At 41.3% G+C, this 25113-nt stretch overlaps 3 protein-coding genes across 3 annotated transcripts; 2 read left to right on the top strand and 1 right to left on the bottom strand.

Annotated features, from left to right (window-relative positions):
- Nucleotides 1-295: 295 nt before the first annotated feature.
- mau2 (MAU2 sister chromatid cohesion factor) lies at nucleotides 296-8191 on the bottom strand. The gene is made up of 19 exons (XM_041949044.1): nucleotides 7839-8191; nucleotides 7728-7745; nucleotides 7540-7605; nucleotides 7249-7344; nucleotides 7057-7151; nucleotides 6927-6954; nucleotides 6665-6820; nucleotides 5937-6083; nucleotides 5734-5824; nucleotides 5541-5644; nucleotides 5374-5451; nucleotides 5054-5119; nucleotides 4797-4880; nucleotides 4653-4702; nucleotides 4474-4551; nucleotides 4267-4378; nucleotides 4070-4160; nucleotides 3109-3236; nucleotides 296-3012 (listed from the first exon to the last, which is right to left on the bottom strand). The coding sequence occupies exons 1-19, from the start codon at nucleotides 8070-8072 to the stop codon at nucleotides 2938-2940; spliced, it is 1797 nt and encodes a 598-aa protein (XP_041804978.1). The 5' UTR covers nucleotides 8073-8191; the 3' UTR covers nucleotides 296-2937.
- A 542-nt stretch (nucleotides 8192-8733) lies between these two features.
- armc6 (armadillo repeat containing 6) lies at nucleotides 8734-12664 on the top strand. Its single transcript, XM_041949696.1, has 8 exons — nucleotides 8734-8873; nucleotides 9060-9202; nucleotides 10436-10521; nucleotides 10607-11177; nucleotides 11291-11436; nucleotides 11532-11663; nucleotides 11834-11971; nucleotides 12072-12664. Exons 2-8 carry the CDS (start codon nucleotides 9082-9084, stop codon nucleotides 12282-12284), a joined length of 1407 nt encoding a protein of 468 aa, XP_041805630.1. The 5' UTR covers nucleotides 8734-8873; nucleotides 9060-9081; the 3' UTR covers nucleotides 12285-12664.
- Nucleotides 12665-13611: 947 nt separating this feature from the next.
- On the top strand, nucleotides 13612-24867 carry slc25a42 (solute carrier family 25 member 42). Its single transcript, XM_041949817.1, has 8 exons — nucleotides 13612-13938; nucleotides 17788-17952; nucleotides 18473-18584; nucleotides 18767-18792; nucleotides 19018-19184; nucleotides 19306-19422; nucleotides 19945-20096; nucleotides 20222-24867. The coding sequence occupies exons 2-8, from the start codon at nucleotides 17872-17874 to the stop codon at nucleotides 20545-20547; spliced, it is 981 nt and encodes a 326-aa protein (XP_041805751.1). The 5' UTR covers nucleotides 13612-13938; nucleotides 17788-17871; the 3' UTR covers nucleotides 20548-24867.
- Nucleotides 24868-25113: the final 246 nt, after the last annotated feature.

Here is a 25113-nt window from a genome sequence, read left to right on the forward strand (position 1 = left end):
ATCATCTACTGTGCAGTCTGAGAGCATCTGCAGTGACACTTTTTTGTTTTGTGTTTGTTGTGTTGGTTCTGTACTTCGGCTTATTGCAAATGACATGAAAGACAATGATAAGACTCATCACTCTGCAGGTTTTACTGAATGGCAAAACCACACAGTGCACTCTGTGTGTTTTTAATATGACAGTACACAGTGCTGTGTCTTTCTTCAGGAAACAATAAATATAATAATAAAACACTTTATTTATAAAGCACTTTTCTTAACAAGTGCTTTACAAGAAAAAAAAAAAACAGCAGACAAAAGCAAAAACAAACACAACACAGGGATCATGAAACACCAGGGGATAAAATAATCTTAAAAATGCAAAATGCACATATACAACCCATAAATGTATTAAATATTCATAAACCCTTTCCTTCAAGGACAGTTTTTAGAAGGGATTAATGATATGGCCTGTCTGATCTCAATAGGCAGAGTTTCCACAGTCTGGGGGCTCAAACAGCAAATGTCTGCTAACCTGTGGTCACCAGCCAGGATCTGGGAATAACCAGCAGAGCAATCTTTGGTCAAGCATAAATAGTACAGACATGATGTTTCATGTAGCTACAGTTGATCAAAATGTAAATGCTCAAGCAATGACAATAATCAAGTCGTTCTACTTTTTCATTTTTATGTATAAAAAGTGACAGAAGTATTGAAGTTAAATAGTTAAAATGACAATGGAGAAAACAAATTAAACATTCAGTTTTACAACATACTGTAAAATGCCAACACAATAAATGTTATCCATACTGTATTTTTTATTGCAGTTGCAAATGAACTCAGTAGTTTATTCTGACATAATGAACCATGAATCTGCAACAAATGTCCTCATGAGATAAAACATGTTACATAAAGTGTAAATAAATCAAAAGTCCTACCAGTTATTTGATAATATATCAAATGGTAATCAAGGATAATGGCAAGCAACATTTGCATCTGGTACAATGAAAAACATTAATTAAATAAGTTACAGATTTATACTGCCATCATCTGGAAGAAATGAGTAAAACAGGGGAAAAAACAGGAGTGAGAAAACTGATTATTGCTTACATGCTTACAAAATGCTTACATGGCAAAGATAAAAATGTGAGTTTCATCATGAAACAACATATGTGCAAACAGGTAACAGTCTTATTTTCACTGGTTTCTTGACTCCAAGCAAAATGTGCACAGCATATAACAGCGACAGTGAAACAGTAAAAATCTAAAGGGAAGTGCAGTCAGGCGGCAAACTGACTGTGTTGCGGTGTCCAAAAGTTGTTCACATACTTTTTTGATGCATCACAGTCTTTCCATACCTTAGAACATTAATAAATACTAGCGGATGTCAAGCAAGCAGCTGGTTCCAGGCTCAAAGAGGTCGAACACAACATTAAATTGTCTTCTATCTCATGAACGCTTACTTTTGTTCACATTTGTTCCTCTGTAGTGAGTTAGCTACACATGCAGCTGTCCACCCAACCACCAAGCACATATCAAACACACCACTACACTACATTAAGATCATTACAGACATATAGTATGCTGTATATCCAAATGTATCCTAACTAATACTGTGTATCAGAGCTGACCAACGAGTGCTTTGAAAAGACACATATTGAGTTCATGCACAGCAATAGACTGAGCCACATCTGACAGTCTGTTTGGCCACTCGATGATTTCAATTCAATGCTAATTTAATCATAAAAGCTAAGAGTTCTGTCAACATTTCCACTTTTCTGACTACCTACTTCAGCCACAATAAAAATGCCTCCATGATGGCCTTGCAAGAGCGAGTTAAGAGATTAGCCGAATGAGTGGGACGAATCAGTCAAATTCAAAGGTTCCCTGTGGAGTTTTGGACCTCGTCTAGTGCTATGGAGCCATTTCTCTACGAGTTCTCTGTTTTGTTTATCTCATGTAGGTGCACGAGGACGCACACGCACACATGCATCCTCCCTATGATGTCACTATTTCATCGTTCAGTAGATGGTGGTAACACGCCAAGATGTGCTGTAATGCACCCGCAGAGGCAGGAAAGAAGAAGGCAGCAAGCCAGTAAACATAGATGTAAACAGTGCTGATTTTAAATTGCTTCAAAATCAACTTTGCAAGTGTTTCATGAGGAAGTAAATGCAGTCAACATGTTGCACACAATGCGTTTGGGTGAGTAACACTGAGTGTAAACATTACATTGCAAGAAAAATCCACAGGGCCACAAGTCTGACATTTTAGGAAATGTGCTTATTTGCTTTTTTGGTATGAGTCAGATGAGAAGGTGGATATCACTCTCATGTCTGTACGGCAAATATGAAGCTACTGCCAGCAGCCCGCTAACTTAGCTTAGCACAAAGACTGGAAACAGGAGGAAAGAGCTAGCTTGGCTCTGTCCAAAGGAAATAAATTCTATGTACCAGTGCCTCTAAAGCTCACTCAGACTCACACTAGCAGTTTCCCTGCTTGCAGTCTTTGTGTTAACCCAAGCTAACCGGCTGCAGCTTCACATTTACGATACAGACATGAAAGTGGCATAAACAGCAACATCAGCAATTAACCATATTTAAAAAATGTAGACATTCTCCTTTATTTTGTTACTGAGCTGAGAGAACAAACTACTATCACAACTCCAAAATGTGTCAGTGTAATAACAAATGTGCCCACGCGACCTTATGCTTTCCAGAAAACTTCAATTACTTAAAATCCAGTCATGATGCCCCAGTGCCCCAAATAAATGAAGGAATGCACCGGATGGAAGCCTGCCAAATGACACAGTGCAGTTTGTGATTTCATTATCAAGCCTCCTCTTCCTCTTACCCTTTCATCAGCTGCTTCTCCTTTTTTTTCTGTCCATCTTTTCATGTTGCTCTCCTCAATCGCTCTCCTGTATCTCCTTTTCTCCATCTGTAGGGGAGTTTGTTCTCAGAGCAGGCTCGCCAGGCTGGTAGTGGGTCCATTCTGAGGCTGAAACTGCACAGGGGGGAGGCCATCCGTCCACTGGAACACAACATATGACACAATAGTTTCTTTCAAAATCCAGGCAGGCTGGGTTGACTCCCTGTTTATAGGCTGACTGACTGATGTTGTGCTTACACTGATGAGGTTGTGTTCGGGTAGGCTGCAGGCTGCGATGTGGTCCTGCAAGAGCTGCTGGGAGAAGTTCTGGTGCATCTGAGCTGCCTCGTGGGCGTCAATTGTGTTTCCACAAGCCTTGTTCAGATCTGCTGGGAAAAGGTCGTTGTGAATACTGATGACCACAGCTGCAGTTTTGTGCTAAACAATTCTGGTTCCTAACACCCGATGCGACATCAAGCCTCGTCCACATCTTATTCATTGTTCAATCCAATTGTGGCTTTGTCACTCTGTGGTGCATTGATGCTGTAACTGAATGAGATATGGGCCTCCTGTCTCTGCCTCCTGAAGTGTCAGTCAGTTACACTGTAAGTTCATTCAACACCTTGATCCATGCACTGATATTTCCTACGAGCCATGAAATGTGCATGGACACCCATAGCTCTCAGCTTTTACTTACAAGCTTTTACTATGAAAATAAGAACGACAGAATAACATTTCATATGAATGAGTTGAGTTTAAATAACATCTTAAATGATCTAACATATATATTTCACACAATTTGTTCATAAGATTATTTCATCATTATTCAACTATTCCTTAACATTGAACACTTCGGGGCTCAATACCTATGAGACCTGATGTGGATGCTGGTCAGAACCAGATGACGAATCCTCATGCTTTTGGTGACACTTCATCTAGTGCCAACATCAGACCAAAATGCCCACTGGTACACAAGAAAAATCTAAATCAAATGGGGAGATTGCATCTAAATTTACTGAGCACGTTTATATATCTTTGGTTGAAGCCATTCCATTTTGGGACACTCCATGAGCTTTCCTCTTGCGCCCCCATCAGGCCAAAACACAAACGGATCTTATATTACATCTTAAAATATATTTTGGGAACATATTTCCTGTAACCTGATATAAACCTAAAACCTTTGACCTCACTGTGAATTGAGGCTGAGTGGCTGCTGTACCTTTGAGAAGTGCAGAGGACCAGAGCTGCACAGACATGTCTGGGATCTTGCTGGCTAGCTGCATGGCCGGAACCACCATGTTGTTACTTTCCTGAAGGAAATATGGAACCAGACAAGGAGTCAAGATCACATCTGTAGTCCCAAGTCCTGCTTTGCGTGGTCTCGTGCAGAGGATATGTGGTAATATATAGACTCACCCTATGGTTGCCAAGGACGAAGAAGATGTGGCCCAGCAGGACTAGCGAGCAGGCAGTCAGCCGATTCAGATCCTCAGCATTAGACATCTTCAGGGTCTCCCTTAGAAATCTTCTGTTGATGCAAGTGTACATAAGCTTTCTTGCTCAGCCAATCATAATCCAGGACAAGAACTATGCGTTTTATGATTAAAAGTGAGGTGTTCTTACTTGGCCTCGTTGTAACGTCCCTGGAAGAAAGACAGGAGCCCTCTGATGTAAAACGCTGCAGCTCGTAGACAATGGGAGCTGAAGAAGTCAAAGATGCATTATTTTATAATCTGCCAAAAAAAAAAAAAAAACATGGTACAAACACAAAGTACATGTTGTGATGTTGTATTGGTAGTTACCTGACAGGAAAGTTGTGATCAGGATTAATCCTCTCTAGAAGGCTGTACAGCTATTGATTAAAAAAAAAAGAATCAAACTAAAGAAAAAACATTAATGCACATTTGTATAATTTTAAAAGCATGAGGAAGGAGCAGCTCTCAGACCTCTTGATGTCTATTGCCTTCTCGGATGTAGACACTGGCCAGGTTGGTCACGATAAACGTCCACAGCTCCTGATGCGTTGTCATCTGAAACAGAAGAAAATATATTAACCCCTCATACACAAACTATTGTCTTTTGAAACATCAAAATATGTCTGGCTGTCACATGATCGATCAGTACAATGGGACATGTTAGAGGCCGGAGAGATTTTGTGATCTACAGCAACCTTGTGATCCAACACTCGCAACATGACACTGACCTGCAGAGCAGCAGCGAACTGAGCCTCAGCATTATCCATGCAGTTCACAGAGATACAGTAGAGGCCCTGACACAGAAACAAAGGAAACAGATGTGAATGGTTCATATCATCTTGGACAGATGCATCTTGTTAATAGTGAGCTGCTACTTTTTTCCTGCAACCGACAGGAAAACCAGGAACAGATAAGGGAAATGTCCAGGAGCATGTGTTGGAGTCCAGTATATAACAAACACATTTTTGCTAACAGTATATTGTATTGGAATCTATCCGAAAGGCGATGTGTTTCCTTCCCTGTGAGGTGTGTTTCATAGTCGGCTTACCAGCAGCGTGTGAAGCTGGGCAGCATGGTTTGTAAACAGCCTGGGAGACTGTTGGCAAAGCTGACAAACCTGAGAAATCTAAAACACAGAGAGGAATCATCACAATCTGAAACCAGGGTCAAAAAGACAACCTCCAGAGTACGATGGTGTTAGGGAATCTGCGCTACCTCTTGTAAGGCTGTGGCCTTGTGTCCAGTGACCAGCCGGCACATGATGATATGCTCCAGCAGGATGACTTGGAACGTGGACAGGATGGGACTGCTGTCCAGCACTTTGAACACATACGGGTGGATGAGAGTTGATTCAACGTCACCGTCATCAAGGGGGAAATAAGCAGCGAGCGTATTCCAGCAAACTTACTCTTCAGCTTCTCCAGCTGCATGAGAGCTTTGTCTGTGTACTTCTGCGCCTTCTCCAGGTAGCCCGCCTGCATGGAGTGCATCACCGTCACCTTTTGTGCAAAATGAACAAAAAAAACAACAATGAGGCAAATCATTAGAATTCATGATCATATTTTAGAGAATAACAGTGACTGTGTGTGTTTGTGTGTGACAAAATCTCACCAGGTACACAAGCACACACATGTGCTCTTTGGGCAGCCAGTGGAACAGAGCTGCTGGATTAGTGGGAAGGATCTCATCATCGTGGAGGGTGGAGATGGTCTGGATACACTGCTGAAGCTGCTTCAGGCACGGCTTCACACTCTTTACCTACACCCAGATAAAGACCATTTGTTGCTTGAGGATCATATCTTATTTAACAAGCATGTTGAGCATTCGTTACCATTCCTCGTCTAACACTGACCAGAGGTATGCCATGCATACTGCAGGGATCAGCAGGCACCAGTTTACATTCTAAGCCATTTCATTTATTCAGAAACACAAGCTTTAACTAATAGTTACTTTCTTTATTTAGACACCCCCTCCAGGCACACTTTATACTTTACATGTATATAAATTGCTTTGCTGTCAATGTTTTATATCTGGTATGTTATCTTGTGGAAATCTTTGAAATCTCCTCCCAAAACCCAGAATCTATAAATATAAGCTGCACAACAGGTGTTTCCCACTTCACTGTAAAGTTCATTCTCAGTGTGCTTGAGGCTTTAAGTTTGCACACACACACACTTGTGGAAGCTGAATAAAGACAAGGATTGGCTTCCAAACTATGTCACAAATCACACATGTAGGCCGCCTCTTAAAATGGGATTCTCAGAGAGCACAGAAAAAATTTCCACTTTCTTTTTATTTTAAGGTTTTTCCGGCAGTGACACATATGGATGCAGCTTTACCTGTCCAGCATCCAGGTAGTGTGTAACCTGCAGCACCAGGAAAAAAACCCTGAGGGACTCCTTCTGAATGGGGTTTCCCTGCCAGTTTTCTACAATGGTCCCACACAGCGTCAGCAGAGGGTGCACCTCGCTCAGCTTCCGCTCCATCAGCAGCAGCTGCGGAGCCACACACGCATGTGCAGTTTACAGAAATGTACAGTGAGAAAGCGACACACATGACACATAAAGTGCTGTTACTTAGCAGGGAATGATGTAAGCTTACCATTCCTTTACTTAGTAAAAACAGAGCCCTGCAGGAAAAGAAAAAAACAAACGTACTGTGAGATAACGAGCATTAAACCGCGGACCGAGCCGTCTCCTAGCGTGTTCAAACACAAATCTGATCGGCCTACCTCGTGTACTCCGAGCCCATGACTCTTGCGTACTCTGCTCCTACTCCGAGGAGATCACAGGCTGATACCAAGTCCTTCTCCAGTGCATGCAGTTGCTGAGAGAGAGAGAGAGAGAAGAACATCCTGCAAATAAGTGATAAATGCATGAAATCCATTTACCCAAATATGAATATGTTTGTGATATTTTCTTACTGCGAGCTGGAAAAGCAGTCTGCAGTGCCAGTAGGGAGTTTGCTGAGATATCTGGATCGCCTTCCGCAGCACTGGTTTTGCAGAGTCGACCAAGTTCTTGAAAAGAGAAGCCGGTCACAAGTTACAAGGTGTGACAAATCAACCACGCTGCAACAGGGAGTATATCATTTGACTTTTGCATCTAAGCTATTGCCTGATTTAGCATGAAACATAATAAAAGTTAATAAAAGTCCCACCACTCTTCTTTTCACATTATATTGTTATTACTACACAATGACTAGATGAACCTACCTGTTGACAGTAGAACTCTGACAGAATACTTGCTGCTTCAAACTTCACATCTTCAAATTGAGAGATCTGATGTGAATCATGAAGGAACTGTCCACCATCACATAAATTCATAACCTCTATGTATGAGTTGTGCTTAGGAAGCTTGTATCAGTCAGCATGCAATTTGACATTATACACAAAAAGGATACTTGCTGTGAAATGAACCACTGTGGACAGAACGAGACAGCAAAGTATTAGAGTGAGCATGGCACACTGGTGGACAGTGATCGATTGTGGACACTGTGGCTGCTGCTGCTCACCGCTTTCTCCAGGTGACTCTGGGCCAGCTCGCTGTTCTTTGTGTGCCGGTACAGCACCGAGCCCAGCTGGAGGTGAGTCCGGGCCTCGACCCTGGGAGGCGGCTTGAACTGAAACACCGCCTGCAGACAGTGGACGCACAGACGGATCTTCGGCGGACTCGACGTGCGGAAATGTTCTGCGAACCCCAGCAGGGCTAGGTACCAGGGCTCCGGGGCCTCTGTGCTCGCTGCCATATTGAGTAGCCCGAAGACAAAACAACAACAACAACAACAAAAACAATTTATCCCTGACCCGACGTCCGCCGAGCTCGTCCTCAGCTGCAGCTGGCTCCTCTTGTGTTTTCTGCCTCAATCATACGCATGGATCTGCGTAGTAGCGCCAAGCGAGCCAGAGGAATAAAAACGTCCGGTCTTTAGTTTTTCAAAATAAAACAATATGACTGCTAGTAAGACAAATGTAGCATACGTTTTCGTTAAATTCAGGATATTGCAGCGACACAACAGCAACAACAATAAAATATGCATAGCTAATCACCTCGAAAACGCCATGTCATGATATAGAGTATAGTGCGGGAATATTATAGATTACTAAAATGCCTTCTTTATTTTGAAGGGAAAGTAGTGAAAATAAAACTTTCAATTAAAAGCGCCCATGTATGTCCCATATAACGAAAAATTACATAACTCTTGTCTCTTTTCGATATGACATATACAAACTACTCATGTTTCCCTTTTTACACTAGTCGTGACCCCGGGGATGAAAAAAAGGTTTGAAATCCTTCTCTTCAGGTGAAACGATCTAATAGCGGAACTAATGTTTTGTGGTCTATGTTGCAACCGAGAATTTGTATGAGTTGGACTGTTTGCGGAATTTACTATTCCTTTACATTGTTACGTACAATTCACGCCCCGCGCTCGTTGTTAACCGCTTCAAGGAGTGAACGGAGAGAAGTACGATAAGTGCGTAAACCGACAGCGATTGTCTGTCCATTCATGACAACTGAGCAGGTTCTCTATAACTGGGCGGTGGTAACAGTTAAGTGATATTTAATTCGTTATTTTAGCTTTGTACATTTCAACAGCCATATTCGGCAACAACAGTAGAAACATAACATCTACTAACTATAACAGTAGCTATTACTAGCTGTCTTGGGTAAGGCTGAATGTCTTGAACTGATGTTTCTCATCGTTTCGCATCACCATTATCACACTTCATTTCAGACTGGACATAAACGTGTGGAAAATGGCGAAGCGGAGGATCACACAGGAGACCTTTGACGCTGCTGTCAGGGAAAACATGGAGGAGTTTGAGATGGATCCTGATGAGGCTCTGAGGGAGGCTGTAGAGCAGTTTGAATCCCAAGGTAACAGCGAAAAAGGACAATGGCTGGTAGTTGATTAATGTGCAGTTTTGTTGTTGGCTGTTGATGGTGAGTTTGTCTAATCATTCTATTGGGATGAAGCCAAGACAGTTATAACATTTCAGTCTATATAATATAAACCTCCAGGGAGAATCAGAATGACATGGGGTTAACATATCAAATGCAAAATATCTGCATGTCTATATATGCTTTGCATGTCAAAAGAAGTGAAATCACTGATGATGGTGAAACTGCAAATGGTCAAAATCTTGGTCAATAAAAACTAATTTTGATCAATTTTATTTTTCAATTTTGATCACGGCAGAGGATTGGTCTGTCGTGACACATCTCACTGGCGCCATGAGGCTTGATGGGCAGTGCCCACACTGGAACATTGCTCTGTTCTGTCAAATGATAATAGCTGTGTCATGAATGCTTGGTTCAATTAAAATGCTCTCAGTGGCCTTGCAGACTGCCTTGTAAAGACATATCTGTACCTTTATGAAGAGCTTAAGAGGATGAAACTTTCCATTTCCTACAACCCCTAATAAGCTGGAGGTTTCTGTGAATAATGGTAAAAAAAATCCTCCTCCGATTGTTGATATTCTTACATCTTGATTTTTGTTACCCCCCTCAAAGTGTGCAGTTTTAAAAAAGAGCACAGTCATACACAGTAGGGTTACCCATGTAAAAGATGTTTCATTCTTCATTTTAACTGTTGTGTTTTCCAGGTTAGGAATATGGTGGAACTTGAATATACTCCTTGAAAAAATGCTTGATTTTCAATATAATTTGACGTTTCATCGACTCAGTCAAACTCAGAATCAGAGTCACTCATGTAAACCAGAAATCTTTTAATAATCGAAATGAAACGATCCCATTGTTTGTTGTCTGCTGGCGTCGAAATTAGCGAGTATTAAATAACCATGATCAAAACAATGACAGCTAATATGAACAGCTGGTAAAAATAAAGTGACAAAATACATTGATTGCTGTGGGTATAAAGGAATTCTGTAGACATTATTTTTCGCAATTGCATTTATAGTAACAATTTAGATGTGATGATAAAGTCTTCAAAAATTTGGTAATTTTTGTTTTTGGTACATAAAAAATGCTTGAAAAAATGTTTGAATTTTCTTTTGCCCTTAAAAAGGTGTATGAACCCTGTTTAATCTTCTCTTCTTTGTCCTTGATATTTTGTTGTGTGTCAAACCCTGATCTTATGTGTGGATGCAGGTGTGGAGCTCAGTTGTATAGTAAAAGCTGTACCAGCTGTATCATCTGATGACAAACAAGATGAGCAAACACATGAGGTCTTACAGGTGAGTCTTGACAATTTTGTGTGAACTGATTCTTATTACAAAAGCATCACAGTCTCACTCTGTCCACGTCTTTTTACGCATGCAGGCTTTGGATTCCCTCCGAATCGGAAAAGACTCTGTCGGTGTTACGGAAGTGACGGCAGACATAAAACGCTTCACTGAGCAGTGCTCTCTTGGATTCGCTCAAAGGTACCTGGCTGCCCAAAAAGATGCCTACCCCGTCATTCTCTCTTACTGCAAAAACAGTTTGGAGGAGCGGGAAGCTGTGTTGACCGCCCTGTCCGCTCTGGCTGCACTGACAGATGGACAGCCGGACTTGTTGGATGCAGAGGGCCAGCAGTTCCTTTTGGATGTTCTTCTGAAGTACCAGGCAGATTCTTTGGTAACACGTGTAGCCATTCACGCTGTACGTCACTGCTGTTTGAAACATGAACAGAACAGGCAGGATTTGGTAAAAGGTGGCATCCTGCCTATGCTGACCGGTGCTACTACACGACACAGCGGATGTGCTGAGCTGGTCAAGGAGACCTCTGCAGCTCTCAGGGTCATGACTTTTGATGATGATGTGCGAGTTACGTATGGACATGCTCATGAACACGCCAAGATTATTGTTCTGGAGCACAACGGACTGAAGGTTTTAATCGAGGCTGCAAAAGGTAAGAATATCTGATCGCTAGTTCATAATAGCTGAAACTACTTTATCCTTTTATAAATCAGATTCTGATTTCATGAATGTAATTTCTTTACTTCTTGTGTTCCTCCCTCACAGCTCACTTTGATAATACTTCTGTTCTGAGTGAGCTTTGTGCAACTTTGTCTCGTCTGGCTGTAAGGAATGAATTCTGTCAAGACATCTGTGATCTGGGAGGATTGAAACTCATGATGACGCTGCTTGCAGACAGCTATGAGTCACCGGTAGTCAACTTAAAAACGAGTGACTGTGACACAAACTGATTCAAGATTCAACTTCCATGTTTGTTCTGCTCACTGAACAGGTTTTCTCCTTGCAGGAGTTGGTTCGGCAGGTCCTAAGTGCAATAAGAGCCATAGCAGGAAATGATGATGTGAAAGATGCAGTTGTTAATGCTGGTGGAGTCCAGCTCATTGTCATTGCAATGAACAGACACACGACCAACTCTAGTGTGAGTTCAATGTCACAACTACATACTCATTGACTGTGAATAGGTGAGATCGAGCAATTCCCACAGATTAAGTATATAAATGTTAGATATTATTTTGGTGGATAAAAATACATTTGAGTCATGAATAAATTCTGCTAATGTCCAAAGATTATGTTCACATTCTGCTGCAGGTGTGTGAGCAGGGCTGTGCATGCCTCTCCGTCCTTGCTTTGCGCAAACCCAACAACTGCAAAGTCATCATGGAGAATGGAGGTGCCTTGGCAGCTGTGCAGGCTATGAAGACACATACTGATGCGGTCAATGTTCAGGTAATATAAGGCCATTAATAATTAATATGCTTACTTGAAAAACAGGCCCTGTGACAGCCTGCCAACTCTCCATGTCCCTGTTTTCTTGCCTGACGAACAGAAACAGGCGTGCATGCTGATGAGAAACCTGGTTTCGCGTACGCATAACTACTGCCAACCAATCCTGGAGATGGGAGCAGAGGCCCTGATAGCCCAGGCGCTAAAGACCCATCAAGACTGTGGTGATGTGGGTAAAGCAGCCCTCAGAGATCTGGGATGTCAGGTGGAACTCCGGGAGCTGTGGACCGGCAAACATGGCAGCCTCACCAACTGAAAGTAGAGGAGAACATCATCATGAGGTTGCCTGAAGTGCAATTTTAGGCAAGATGAAAATGTTACAATGTTGGTATACATGGCCAAGAGTGTAAGCAGATGCACCTACACACGCTAGACATATTTGTTTAAAGTAGCTGATGTGAGCAAGTCACCGGTCCCACACAACACCTTTGAGAGGTTGAATATATTTTACAGTCCTTTTGTTTTTGACAGGTACAAAAAGCTCATCGTAGTCCTGTTGTACATGTTTTGCTTGTTATTGATATTTTGTTTACAAATTTTCTGATGCCTTTATTTCTGTACGACATTTCTGTTCATGAGACAGTACAAATAAATATGTGTGTTTTGCACCAAAGTCAAAGTCAGCCTTATTGTCAATTCTGCAGTATGTACAGGACAAACAGAGAATCGAAATTGCGTTACTCTTCAACCTCTGTGACAGGACATATATTAAAAAGAAATAAATAAAAACTGTACAATCTAAACAATGAAACATTAAGAGAATGTAATAGTGCAAATGTAAATGGTAGTGCAAAAAGAATTAGCTTAACGACTGGTGGTGAATAAAGTGACTGTGTGTTGTTTTCCTGAGGGGAGGAGTTCACATCAGTGAGAGTGAGAGTTTGGGTTAGTATAAGTGTATTTGCTGCTATGCAAATACTTGAGTTGCACTGTTTTGTGCAGAGTCCTTTCCCATGTTGGAAGAGTCAGATTTTAACTTGTATGGACTGCCTTATATATTTAGTAGAGCTAAATATTTACTTTTTGTTTTTTTAATTTGTATACATATTACTACAATGTAAAACTGAAATATCTGACATTTAGACCTACCACTGACAACTTCACTCTGTATATTCTGCATGATTCTGATAAAACTCACTTTTGGTGCTTCAGCTTTATCTTGCAGTGTGGTTGTGTGTAGCTGTCATCGTCAGAATCAGAATTGGTTTTGTTGGCTAAGTAAGCGTGCACATACAAGGAATTTGACTCCTTAGCTCAGCGAGGACAAAAAAGGCAAAACTCTCCAAAAGACTGAACAATAAGTTAAGTGGTGCAAAAATATAAAATAAACAATAAAATATGTAAAGAATGATGTAGCAACAACACTATATACACTGAAATTAACATCACATACTGTATCTTACACTGTACTTCACGAAGAAAAAAAAAACGTGTCTCCTGCTCACGCCCCTCTAACCGACCTATCCAAACATGCCCCTCCTCGTTCAAACTTCATTTCCCACAATGCCACTGCGCTCGTCCTTGTCAACCCCACTGTGGTCAAGCTAACGTCAACTGTCTCCGGTCGATAACTGAGTAGTAACTGCAGAAATGAATACAGCATGGACGGTGCCAGTCACTTAAAGTCGCTGCAGAGCTCATGAATTAGAGAAATGTGTGGAAAGCAGTGCCTTCAGCATCAGGGGACATTTTTTATCAAGCCTGAAGATTACTGTTAACATTTCCACTACGCTATCGAAGAGAGTAACATTAATGTTAGTGTAGCGATAAGCTAACAGCTAGCTAACGTTACTTAACCATTCGGCTAACTTAGAAACAGCCTCCGAAAAACCTGCTAACGACTTGAAACCACGCACAAGTGAGAGATATCAACGCATCATAAATCTTCGGGCTGGTGTCATATTTGTAAGGTAAGAAATCTAACTAGTGACAGCTAGTTAGCTGCAAAGGGTGGCTTTGTTTTGTCAGTGGACAAGTTTCGACAAAACCGGAGGGTGCACCAGGCAGTGAGCTAGAAGGAGAAGCACGGTGATTAATTAGCTAGTGAATGAATGTCTCATTCAAGACTAATACTGTTGAATTGCAGCCATACCCACTTTGCGGATATGCTTTGTCAGAGTTGGCACACATTTTTGGAATAATAATAATAATAATAGTACATGTCAAGGAAATGGTAGCATATGGGATGCAGTGTTAAAAAACTATTACTAAACATAACAGTCAAAATACCAGGAGGTAAACAAAGCGCTTCATAATATAACACAATCTGCTATATCAACGCCACCAACTCAGGATACTTCTAAAATGTATGCACTTTATTTAGGGCTAAAACAATGATCAAATAATCAGTGAACAGAAAATTGATCACCAGCATTTGTGATCATGGATTAATCATTTGTCAAGTATTAAGGCCAGATGTGAGGAATTGTTGCCTTCTTCTGTCTCATATCATTGTATATGGAACATCTGCAGGTTTTCAGCTGTTGGTCAGAGGAGACAAATAATTTGAAGATATTACCCTCGGCTCAGGAAAATTGTGAGCACCATTTTCTTACATATTGTAAAGAGCAAAAACTGAATAATTAACTTAAAATTTGCATTATAAACTTCACGGGGACTACAGATGAAAGTTAGCCTCTAGGCATATTGTGGCATATTTACAGTAGTGTTTATTAATATGAATTGTCCTTGAGAATTAAACTCAATACCCCAGGTGCCTGTGTAAAAAATAAACAAAAGTAGCATTGTTTGCATGGCTGTTCTAATGGAATGAATTGGTTACAGTGTGCTTATTGTCCTGTCCACCCTGAAATGATCTGTCAGAGAAATGGTATTCCTAATGGCTTTTGTACAGATGCAGATCCACTTGCATGTCCCTTCTGATGGTGAAAGCATAGTTGGGCATAGCCAGACCTATCTCCACACTTTGTTTTAGTGCTGTGCCAGCGTTGGACAAAGTGAAAGCCTGACTCACTGGTGGAAAAAAAATCTGCAACTTGTGATAAATTTCCCAATACCTCCTTTGCCTGCAGTGGCATATAGTACAACACACGACTGTAAACACATCCTGGCTCCAGAAGGAGCTTTGTGCCCATAATGTTTGATGCTATTGTGGCCGATTGTATCGACACGTGGTAAAGAGGCATGATGACAAATAGTGAGGAATAACTTTTAAGGGAGGGCAGTGGCTTATGGGTGTGGTGTACTAGCCTCTCATCCCACTTTGGATGGTCGCAGCTACCCCTGAACCCATGGGGCCACGTAGTGCCATGTAGACCTGGAGGGGCGTCATGGAGTCATGACAAAAGCAACCAGGGTCTTGCTGAGGCTCACACTGTGGAGAGCGGGCACAACGAGGCATGAGGTTTTGCAAGGCAGCCGACTCCTTCTGCTGCAGTTCTAACTTGTAGGTTTGGTGGGAGGGCCTTAGTAAAATAATTCAAGGCGGCAGAGAGAGAGGTAGAAGGTTTTGCATTGTGTATGCTCAGTTGTTGTGTACTGCAGCTTTAATCCACTGGGACAGCTCTACCTCTCCATTGCTGTGTACGTATATAGCAGCCAAGCCTGAGTCACACCAGGGACATAGTTAGCAGTCAGGAACAAGGAAATGTAAAATGATATGCATGGGGAAGGAGGATGCTGGGAGGGGTGAGGAACAGCCCATGAGTAAGGACAGTGGGTGAGGTGAAAGGGGACACATTCGGGGTCTAAGTGCTCACTTGAGGTTCCGGCTGGAAGCTCTATTGCACTGATGCCAATATTAGTTGCCCATGACTACCCAGCTTTTCAGCAGACCCTCTGCTTGCTCACTTGTCCCATGGCTGTCTCTGTCCATCTTGTTTAGCTTGATTCTCCTCACTGTTGCAAAACTCCTTGAACTTTTTAAGTGGAACTTAGCTCAAGCTCATATGTAGTGAAGTATTGAAACTACAGGTGCCATCTTTTTGGGGCTACACTAAAACATTCAATGGAATAATCTAGTGCTGAAACATGTAGATCATTCATTGAGTAGTGGGTAAACATAACATGAATTTGTGACAACTGAATAAAAATGTTAGTAACTTAGTAACTAAAAATAATTATATTTTCTGTTTGCTGTTTCTGTAAGATTTTCTGTTTTTCTCTGATTTACATCATTGTTAATTTATATAGAGCTGGATTGATGCATTGCTGGGACTGTTAGCTTGCAAATGTTGGAGTATAATTAGAGTACAGAAATGGCAAAGATGTACTTGAGATAGTTTAGCGACACCATTACTTAGTTTGTCCACCTGGGAACCGTGACAGTTTTTCTACGTTAACATGTTTTGCTCATTACATATTTTGCTCACAATTCTGTAATGGTCACCTTCAAGCACATTTATCACATTTTCACAACCCCATTTAGCAAGAATGTTATCTATGTGATGTTTATATTAAAAACAAATGGCAGTATGTCGTCACAGGATTATAAATCTCTTAAATATTGCCTCAGAAATCCAGTATCAGATGAGATGTATTTAGATACAATAAGCAATATTATGTCATCCTATCCAAGACAGTTCTGATAACTTGTGATACCCCTGCTCTGATACTTAAATTGTTTATTTTTTATTACTGTGAAAAAATGTAAATGAGTAAATTCCAAAAAGGATTTTTTGAATTTAAATACAACCAAATACTGTTTCTTGAGCAGACACAGCAATCTTTACAACACCACAATTTTTATATAAACTCAGTAATACCTCCAGTGAAACAAATCTAAACACTAAACAACACAAATAATCCTGACATTAAAACACTGAAGAACAAGAATGTAGAACATAGAAATCAGTCACTTTTTTTTTGCTCATTTTGTAATATACATGAATACACAATTGGAAAAGTAAGTAGCTGGTTAATCAGTCATGAAAATAACCCTTGCAGCTGTACAACAATGCACATGCCAACTTTGTACACACTGGAACAGTGACTGTGAGTCAAAGTAGAGCTGGTTTGGACAGTTCTTGGCTGTGTGCATGCAGTATTTAATGATGGACCAGTGGAGGGTTGAAGGTTGCCTGAATAGGTGATCTGCCATATAATGAGTAGCTCATTGAAAAACATCAAACATCAGGCGTCTTTGTAAAGAGATTGCTCCAGATAATGTTATTCCACTTAACTTAATCTCCCTTAAGTCTTCCTTGACTACAGAGGAAATAATGTCCTGACTGCACAAAGAGATGGTAAGACGGCAATCTGGTATGTTAGCAAGGGAGGAGCTTAAATGGTGTTCTTGTGTTGTAGTGTTTTTTTAAGCTCTGGTCCGACGGACACCTTTCACCTACAAGTCTTCAGCTCTGCTCTTACGGGAAAGAGATATCTTTACTGCTCTACTTTGCTCAGTGTCTTTATACAGTGTCTGTATGTAGGTGTGGCAATCAAAGGTAACAGGACAGGTAACTATTCACTAGAGGTGCACGTTTTATTATAGTTTCTTATTTAAAAATAAACACCCTCTGACAGTGATCATATACAGACATGACACTGCTTTTGTCAGCAAGGGGAGTGAAAAGAAAGTGCTAAATCCAGACTAGATGTCTCTGCCTACAGGTCTACACAGGGCTACGCTTCAAAACTTTACTACTGATTATTACATGATGAAGCTATAGTCATGAATGCAACTTCAAACTAGCTTAATTCGGAGACAGTGTTTGTGTGCTTCCTCATAGAGTGAGAGTCATGCTTGTCACTTGATCCTGACACAAAAACTGACCTCTGTTTCTCCCTCTGCTCTGCAGCTCTCTCGCCGCCCGGTGTTGCTGCCTCCCCCGGTGGTTGGATTCATGAGCACGCTCAGTGAAGGCCGTGCGTAGTCCTCGGGGATGGGGAGTGGAGTCCAGGAACAGCGGGCATCACTCACGCAGGGAGAAGTGCTGCCGCGGGCTTCCTCCAGTCAGTCAGAGGTGAGCTATGTGGAGATACTTTTTATATGTGATCCTTCCTTCAACACCTAAAAAGGAGAAAAATTAAGTGCATCTCTTGTTTGTGTCATTTTTTTGCAGCATAGTTTTAATCTGTGAATTTATATCACTTGTCTCATCCAGAGAAAAATAATAGAGCTGCTCAGTTGAGAGTGAATACTGGAACAACTCCACATCAGACCAGTCACTGGGATTTTTAATTGGGATTGGGATGGGGATGACTGATCTCAAAGATTTTCTTTGCATTGACAAGCCAAAAGAGAGCAGAATATCACACAATGACTTGACTGTTAATCACTAAAATATCATAGTGTGACATCTGCTCCCATTTGTAAGGTTTTGTAAGCCGGTCGGTCAGATGTCTTCTGTTATCCTTTATATAACTCCTGTTTAATGATCAACAGCATCTCAAACACAACTTCCACGCAAGGACACAGTTTTTACAGGATTCACTCTGTTTGGTGTCGGTGACCTTAAATGTGATTCCTCCATCGCTCTGCAGGGCCTGAAGCACACTCGGTCTGTCATCAACTCACTCTTCTCAGGGGCTTTAGCAGGAGCTGTGGCCAAGACAGCTGTCGCCCCATTGGACAGGACTAAAATCATCTTCCAAGGCAAGTTGGAAGCTCTGCTGACCTAAAAGTGGAAATGGTTTTAAAAGTAGAAATGACCCACATGGATGCCATGGAATTAGATCTAGATGAAATGTTATGTTTTAATTGTGTTCCTCTTGAATTTAAAGCATTGAGAATATTAGAAAATGTTATTCATATTACACATATGTTTTGTTTTTCAGTGTCTTCAGCAAGATTCTCTGCCAAGGTAGGTTTGATAGCGTACTGAATGTCAGTTTCTGGATAATTTACAAGAGAGTGATTCACAGCGTAGATTCATGCAAAGAGCATTTACTGAGTTAGTTGTCAGTCTGACCTTCAAAGAGTAAATCACAGGTACAAGTTTGAAGACAGAAGTCTAAACAGAAATAGATTATTATCGATTCAAACTCAGTATGAGCATGCGTGTGTATCTGTGCATGTTGCATCACAGGAGGCCTACAGGTTGATCTACCGCACCTACCTGAAGGATGGCTTCTTCAGTCTGTGGAGGGGCAACTCTGCCACCATGGTGCGAGTCATCCCATATGCTGCCATCCAGTTCTGTGCACACGAGCAGTACAAGGGGCTGCTGGGAGGCTACTATGGCTTTCAGGGGAAGTAAGTCTCTGGTTGCACCGGTAGACCTACGACTCAGGTCTGCTGGCTCACCTGTAGATGGTTGTGCTTGTCTTGAGATTGAATTTAATAAGCTCCCTTAAGGTTTTTCTCTGTTTCCCAGAGCCCTGCCTCCATTTCCAAGGTTACTGGCAGGGTCTATGGCTGGTACCACGGCAGCCATGCTGACCTATCCTCTGGACATGGTGCGAGCAAGGATGGCTGTAACGCCAAAGGAAATGTAAGCATGCCAATACACAACTGTCAGGGGGTATTGAACACAAAAACAATAGCACTACAGTGTAATACAGAGTGTGTTGCTACAAGGTTCAGGATGAGATGGGGAAGGTATATCCAAAGCTGTGACATCTAGCAGGTCTCAGAGATGTTAGACATGATGTTCTTGTTATTGACACTCAAGTTATTCAAGGCACTGATTATTAGCCAATATCCATTACTTAAAACTTGACAGGTAATCTTAGAATTCGCCAGGTGAACCAAACATGTCACTCAGACTGTTTTTAACGGATAACGCTCTCCACCACCCAGGCATTTAAGGTAGTTTGTGTCCCTGTACCTCCTCAAAGGGACTTTACACAGCACTGTTGATGACTGTGATGGCACTTTTTTATGAGAAAAAGCAGGTTTGAAAATGGTTGATTTTTGGTGAAAGCTGGTTTGCTAGAATCGAATTATGAGCAGAAGCCTTCTGCTGCACCGCTTCTCACCCAATTTCTTATTTTTGTTTGTGGTGCGTCTTTAGGTACAGTAACATTCTGCACGTATTTGTGCGGATATCACGAGAAGAGGGGCTGAAGACACTGTATCGAGGCTTTACTCCCACCATTCTGGGCGTTGTGCCCTATGCTGGTCTCAGCTTCTTTACCTATGAGACACTGAAGAAACTACACTCAGGTAATGCACTACCACTGCCAAGTCCAAGTGTATTTATAATCCACTTCTTTCACGCCTAATGTTTATGTTGCACATGTAACATGTTCACTGAATTGCATTTCTTCACACCCTCCTCTCCCATGTAGAGCGCAGTGGGCGCCCACAGCCCTACTCATATGAACGTCTGGCGTTTGGAGCCTGTGCGGGTCTTATCGGCCAGTCGGCATCTTACCCTCTGGATGTGGTGCGACGGCGCATGCAGACTGCGGGAGTCACGGGTCACACATACAGCACCATCCTGGGCACCATGAGGGAGATTGTTTCTGAGGAGGGGGTTGTCCGTGGACTCTACAAAGGTTTGAGTATGAACTGGGTCAAAGGGCCCATTGCGGTGGGGATCAGCTTCACCACCTTCGACCTTACTCAGATCCTCCTGAGGAAGCTGCATCAGATGGGCTATATGGCTCGATAATAGCGGTACAGAGCGGAGGAAAACGGGGATAGTGGGATGAGGAGATCCCCACACACCGTCTGAAGAGAAAGAAAGGAAGTGAGAGTGTGTACAGCTGAATAAAAGCAAACGCACGCCGGCTCAGGACATGTGGGTACTATTAATGCATTCTCTCGCTTTATCTGAGTGCAGCAGGGGACGTGCAGTCCCTGTCAGTGTGAGGTGTGTTGGATGGTACTCAGTATCTGTACACACTGTTGTCATGTACATCTAAGTGCAATATGCTCAGTGATTTTATGCGTGTACACATAAATTATATAATGCTCCTGCCCTTGTGGACCAGGCCTGTGACTCCATATGTTAATCAGAAAGCTTAGAGGTTCACACATACACACACACATCAAGGCCTGCCTTGTGTGTCCGCTTAAAACTGACAACTTCCAATGCAATGCAGGTTGCCACTCATTTACTTTGAAGATGGTTTTTATTTAGAGTGAAATATGCCCCTTGAGATTTGTTTTGAGTGAGTTTGTTTTGAGGAATTATACCAAAGGTTAGGATTTGAGCTAGCTGCAGATTATATGTTTGTGGTGTTTAGTATATTAAAGCACAAAAGTTCTCAGTGTGTGAATTAAGAACAAAAATCTAGGCCATCACAGAGGTGACAGCATTTTAACTGCCATCACATGGTCAGTCTGTTGTTGATTATATTGAAATCACTGTGGATGGCCCTGTTTACACCTGGCGTTAGCATGTGTTAACGATAGGTGTTTTTTCAACTGATTTGACTGTTGGTGCAAAATGTATGAAAGAACATAATTTTATTGACTGTAAACATGTCAAATTTGACCTGTACAGTTATCAATACTACTGCTTTGTCGCCTGTGGAGAAAGTTACATTTAAAGTCCCCCCAAAAATCACACTATTTTATGAGTTGAGTTTGGAGAAACTTTCCAAACTTTGTGAACATCTGCCTCTGATAACATTTGTAATTATTTGGGCATTCAGCAAATGTCGCTCAGTAAGAAATTTCCTTCGTGTGTATGACGATCTTGGTATATATATTGCGTATATATATTGCGTATAGAGCTGGGGAGTGAGATCCGATCACACGTGGTCACTTGAGATGCATGTGGAGACGCATTTCAATGCCACGCGTGAACAGACGTACTTAGAGCTGTCCACTTGAGATCGGATCACCTCAGACGCATGGTAGTGGCAGGTGTAAACAGGCCCTGTGAGTCCAGTATCTTTTAGTGGAGCGCCTAAATTGAATTCACAGACTTTTATTTGCTGCTCTGTTGACAGCAGACAGATGAGCTGTATTTTATGCCAGTGCCAACAGATTATAGTATAAAGAGTGCCCAAATTATTTTGTTTTCACTATAATCATATAATGGGCTTTATAAAATGTTGTCAATTGTGATAGACAGTTTTGTTGTCAGAAGTATTAATACAGACGATGGTTAGACAGAAAGATCTCTGTGCTAGTTGAGAAGACTAACTGAGCAGTTTGACCTCATATTGACATACAGTCCATGTAATGCATGTCAAGCGGTTTGATAGGTCATTTTCCAAATGTGACATCACATACACTGATTTAGCAGTTCAGTTTGCACAGTCTAACGTAATCCAGTGCAACAGTGAATACTACCTGGTGAAATGAAGTTTACGTGTTGCTTCAACTCACTTGATCTTTTAGTGGTATCATTTTGGATTACAATACATTGAAAGGTGTTTCTAATATTCTGTCCACCTCTGGTATGTCACTGCACTGGTAAAGGACACACACACACACACACACACAGAGCTAGATACACACTTGACAAATGTTGTCTTCCATTTGCTGTTGGTGTGGCAGCTGCAGCATGTTTTGTTGAAAACTTGGCAAGACACTAGTTGAGATTCTGACAGGTCATCGTGAGGATTGGGAGGATTGCGCTGTAAACACGTTGTGGAGCTGTAGCAGTGTTTGCTAATGGACTAGCTTGACTGGAAATATGCACACACTTAGTGAAGAGCTTGTTTGAGTTCTCTATTACAGGCATAATTTAGTATATTTCAGTTTTCTCAGTATTGTACTTTACCTCAGCACAGAAATTCTCACATTTAAGTGTTTTATGTGGACTTGTGTCAAAAATGGGACTAGGTGCTCTGTTTTCTTTTAACCATACGTGACAGTGTTCCAGCAGTATTGATGCAGCTTACCGTCACTGGAAGGCGTTAATGGTTTCTATACTTAGAGCACATGTACGGAGGCAGGGTGGCTGAGCCGGTCGAGCAGCTGGGTGCAGAGCCAAGTGGAGCAGAGGGCAGGAAGGTGTCGGCTGTACAGAATAAAGCAGGAAGTATGCTCTGCGAAACAGGTGCATTTTTGTATATAAAAGAACGACTCCATTTTTCAGAATTTATTAATCCATATATTTTCTGAATTATCAGAAGAAAATGACATTTCTTATGTGTTCTCATTAGAAAACAACCCCAAATATTCATTTCATAACGTTGTAAAACTTTATGCATCTGCGAACCTCTAATCAGCAAATGTTTCATGTTTTCACTATTTTAAAGACTGACCGATAACCAAAATTGGGATTGTGGCATTTTTTTTGTCCATTAACTTATGAATTTATTAAATAATTATTTCTGTTTTAGGACTTGATATAATTTTTACTGATGCTAATGCTAATATGATAACTTAGTGTTTGCTCTAATATTACAATAATACTTTTTAGATATCTATGGAATATAAGTATTTATCTTCAACCCTTTTATTTCATCAAGCAAAAGAGGCTGAACTTCTTTAATGTTAAATGTTTGTAAACACAAGCAGCATACAAAAACTTTTCCTGGACAAACTGGTAAAGTTAGGGTTTAAATCAGGAGAGTCTGAATCTGAGCAAGCAGTTGTTGTCAGCTGCTCGGGATTTTTTGGTCAGTACCAAAAAAGGTGTTGAGACCCGATACCCAGCCCTGTCCAGCAGGCTACTGAACTTTACCCCCATTCACTTAACTCTCCCCTGACCTGCCTCTGTCTCACCATCATATATCATTTATCACCTGTTCATCCATTGTTTTCCTCATTGTCCGGTGAACCAGAACTGTAGCAGCGCTCTGGTGATTGACACCTAAACATAGTCAGATATTATTCTAATCAGCAAACGGTGGGAAACCACGATTCATTCGGGTTAATAGCAGAACAGTAGATGCAAGTTTGGTCTTCTAACATCAGTGTGTCAGCCCTCGCTTGGGTCGCAGGAGGCGGACACTGTAGCTGAGTTTAGATCAATGACTGCTTGAAACATGCGCATGTTCTGAGCTGAAGCGTGCAAAGCAGTGAAAGCGTACAGTAACTGAAAGCCGAGTGAAGGGTAGTTACTGACACTTAAGTGCCTAGCAAGGAATAGTAACGTATTTACTATGACTGAGCTACTTCTACTAACCTTTTTGAAGGTTGCTTCCATTTTCTAGCCTCGCTTCGGTCTTGAAGTTACGAATATTTAGGGAGCAGCAGATGGTTTGAAGGTGGTGTGAAGTTTGGGGGCTGTTAGACCTCTGTGACTGAATGTATTACTTCAGGTCCAGTTTTTGTATGTGAATTTTGTAAAACTTAAAAACTGCCTTGTAGTGTATTTGCTGTTTAGGGTGACATGCGTGATCCATGGCCCCCTAACAGACTCGACCAATCCATTCCAACCAGTCTAGGACACAGAAAGAGTTTAAAAGTACATTTAATGGTTATTTGTACCCTGATTTTAATTGGAAGATTGTAAGTAATGACCATTTTGATGTTACACTCTCCGTATTGATCTACCTGTAGATCAAATGAAATGGGTGAACACATGATGAAATACACTAGAGTTGACAACAAGCTTGGAAAGCCCCCCAGACAATCATGAAATGCCAAATGACATGCTTTTGTTTCAAATGAAAAGTGATTTTTTTTTTTTTGTTGAGAACCCGACAGTGGCTTAATGAGGAGGGATACTGAAACACTACGACAAAACTCTGCAAACTCAAACTCTGGTAAAAGATGTGATTATATTTGCTCTCTTGAAAGCAGATTGAATTGTTGTAACCCTATTTGTGGGTAATCCTACATAGACCTGCAGGCATACAACGCCACTGTGTTTGCATGTTTACAACAGATCATCTTGTATTTTCTTGTGTTTCAGTGCTGCAGTGATGCGACGGCTGTTTTGTAAATCCTAGTGATTTGTGCCAACTGAATGTAAACGTACCTACTAATACAACAACCTGTGTCCAGTCTCTAGTGATGATGGCGTATCTGTAGGAATGTTTTGAAATATCAAATTCTCAAATAAAACTGGATGTTGATAACAGACTGCAGCATGTTTGTTGTTTTACTGTCCCTGAATGATGTTTGTTGTCTGTTTGTACTTGTGTACTTTCTTCTAGCATTGGGTTCAAACACTACTCACAATATGTTCAGTGTGGTCTTCATGGACACTTAACATCAATGCTTTGACTGTGCCTCATTATTGCAATTTAAAAACAAACACATAATTTGTCGTATTATTAATTAAGCCCTTAATGTCAATAGAAAAACAGATAAAAAACAAAAAGTA

Source organism: Chelmon rostratus, chromosome 12, assembly GCF_017976325.1.
Source record: "Chelmon rostratus isolate fCheRos1 chromosome 12, fCheRos1.pri, whole genome shotgun sequence".
Lineage (NCBI taxonomy): Eukaryota > Metazoa > Chordata > Actinopteri > Chaetodontiformes > Chaetodontidae > Chelmon > Chelmon rostratus.

Bases quoted from the DNA above. Each gene is read 5' to 3' on its own strand.
- slc25a42 (XM_041949817.1), top strand. From the start codon at position 17,872: ATGGGGAGTGGAGTCCAGGAACAGCGGGCATCACTCACGCAGGGAGAA. The intron at 19,423-19,944 runs GTAAGCATGCCA...GTGCGTCTTTAG, and splicing joins GCTGTAACGCCAAAGGAAAT to GTACAGTAACATTCTGCACG. The intron at 20,097-20,221 runs GTAATGCACTAC...TCTCCCATGTAG, and splicing joins ACTGAAGAAACTACACTCAG to AGCGCAGTGGGCGCCCACAG.
- armc6 (XM_041949696.1), top strand. From the start codon at position 9,082: ATGGCGAAGCGGAGGATCACACAGGAGACCTTTGACGCTGCTGTCAGG. The intron at 10,522-10,606 runs GTGAGTCTTGAC...TTACGCATGCAG, and splicing joins AAACACATGAGGTCTTACAG to GCTTTGGATTCCCTCCGAAT. The intron at 11,664-11,833 runs GTGAGTTCAATG...ATTCTGCTGCAG, and splicing joins GACACACGACCAACTCTAGT to GTGTGTGAGCAGGGCTGTGC.
- mau2 (XM_041949044.1), bottom strand. From the start codon at position 8,072: ATGGCAGCGAGCACAGAGGCCCCGGAGCCCTGGTACCTAGCCCTGCTG. The intron at 7,152-7,248 runs GTAAGAAAATAT...TCTCTCTCTCAG, and splicing joins GACTGCTTTTCCAGCTCGCA to CAACTGCATGCACTGGAGAA. The intron at 3,237-4,069 runs GTACAGCAGCCA...TTTTCCCAGCAG, and splicing joins GTCCTCTGCACTTCTCAAAG to ATCTGAACAAGGCTTGTGGA.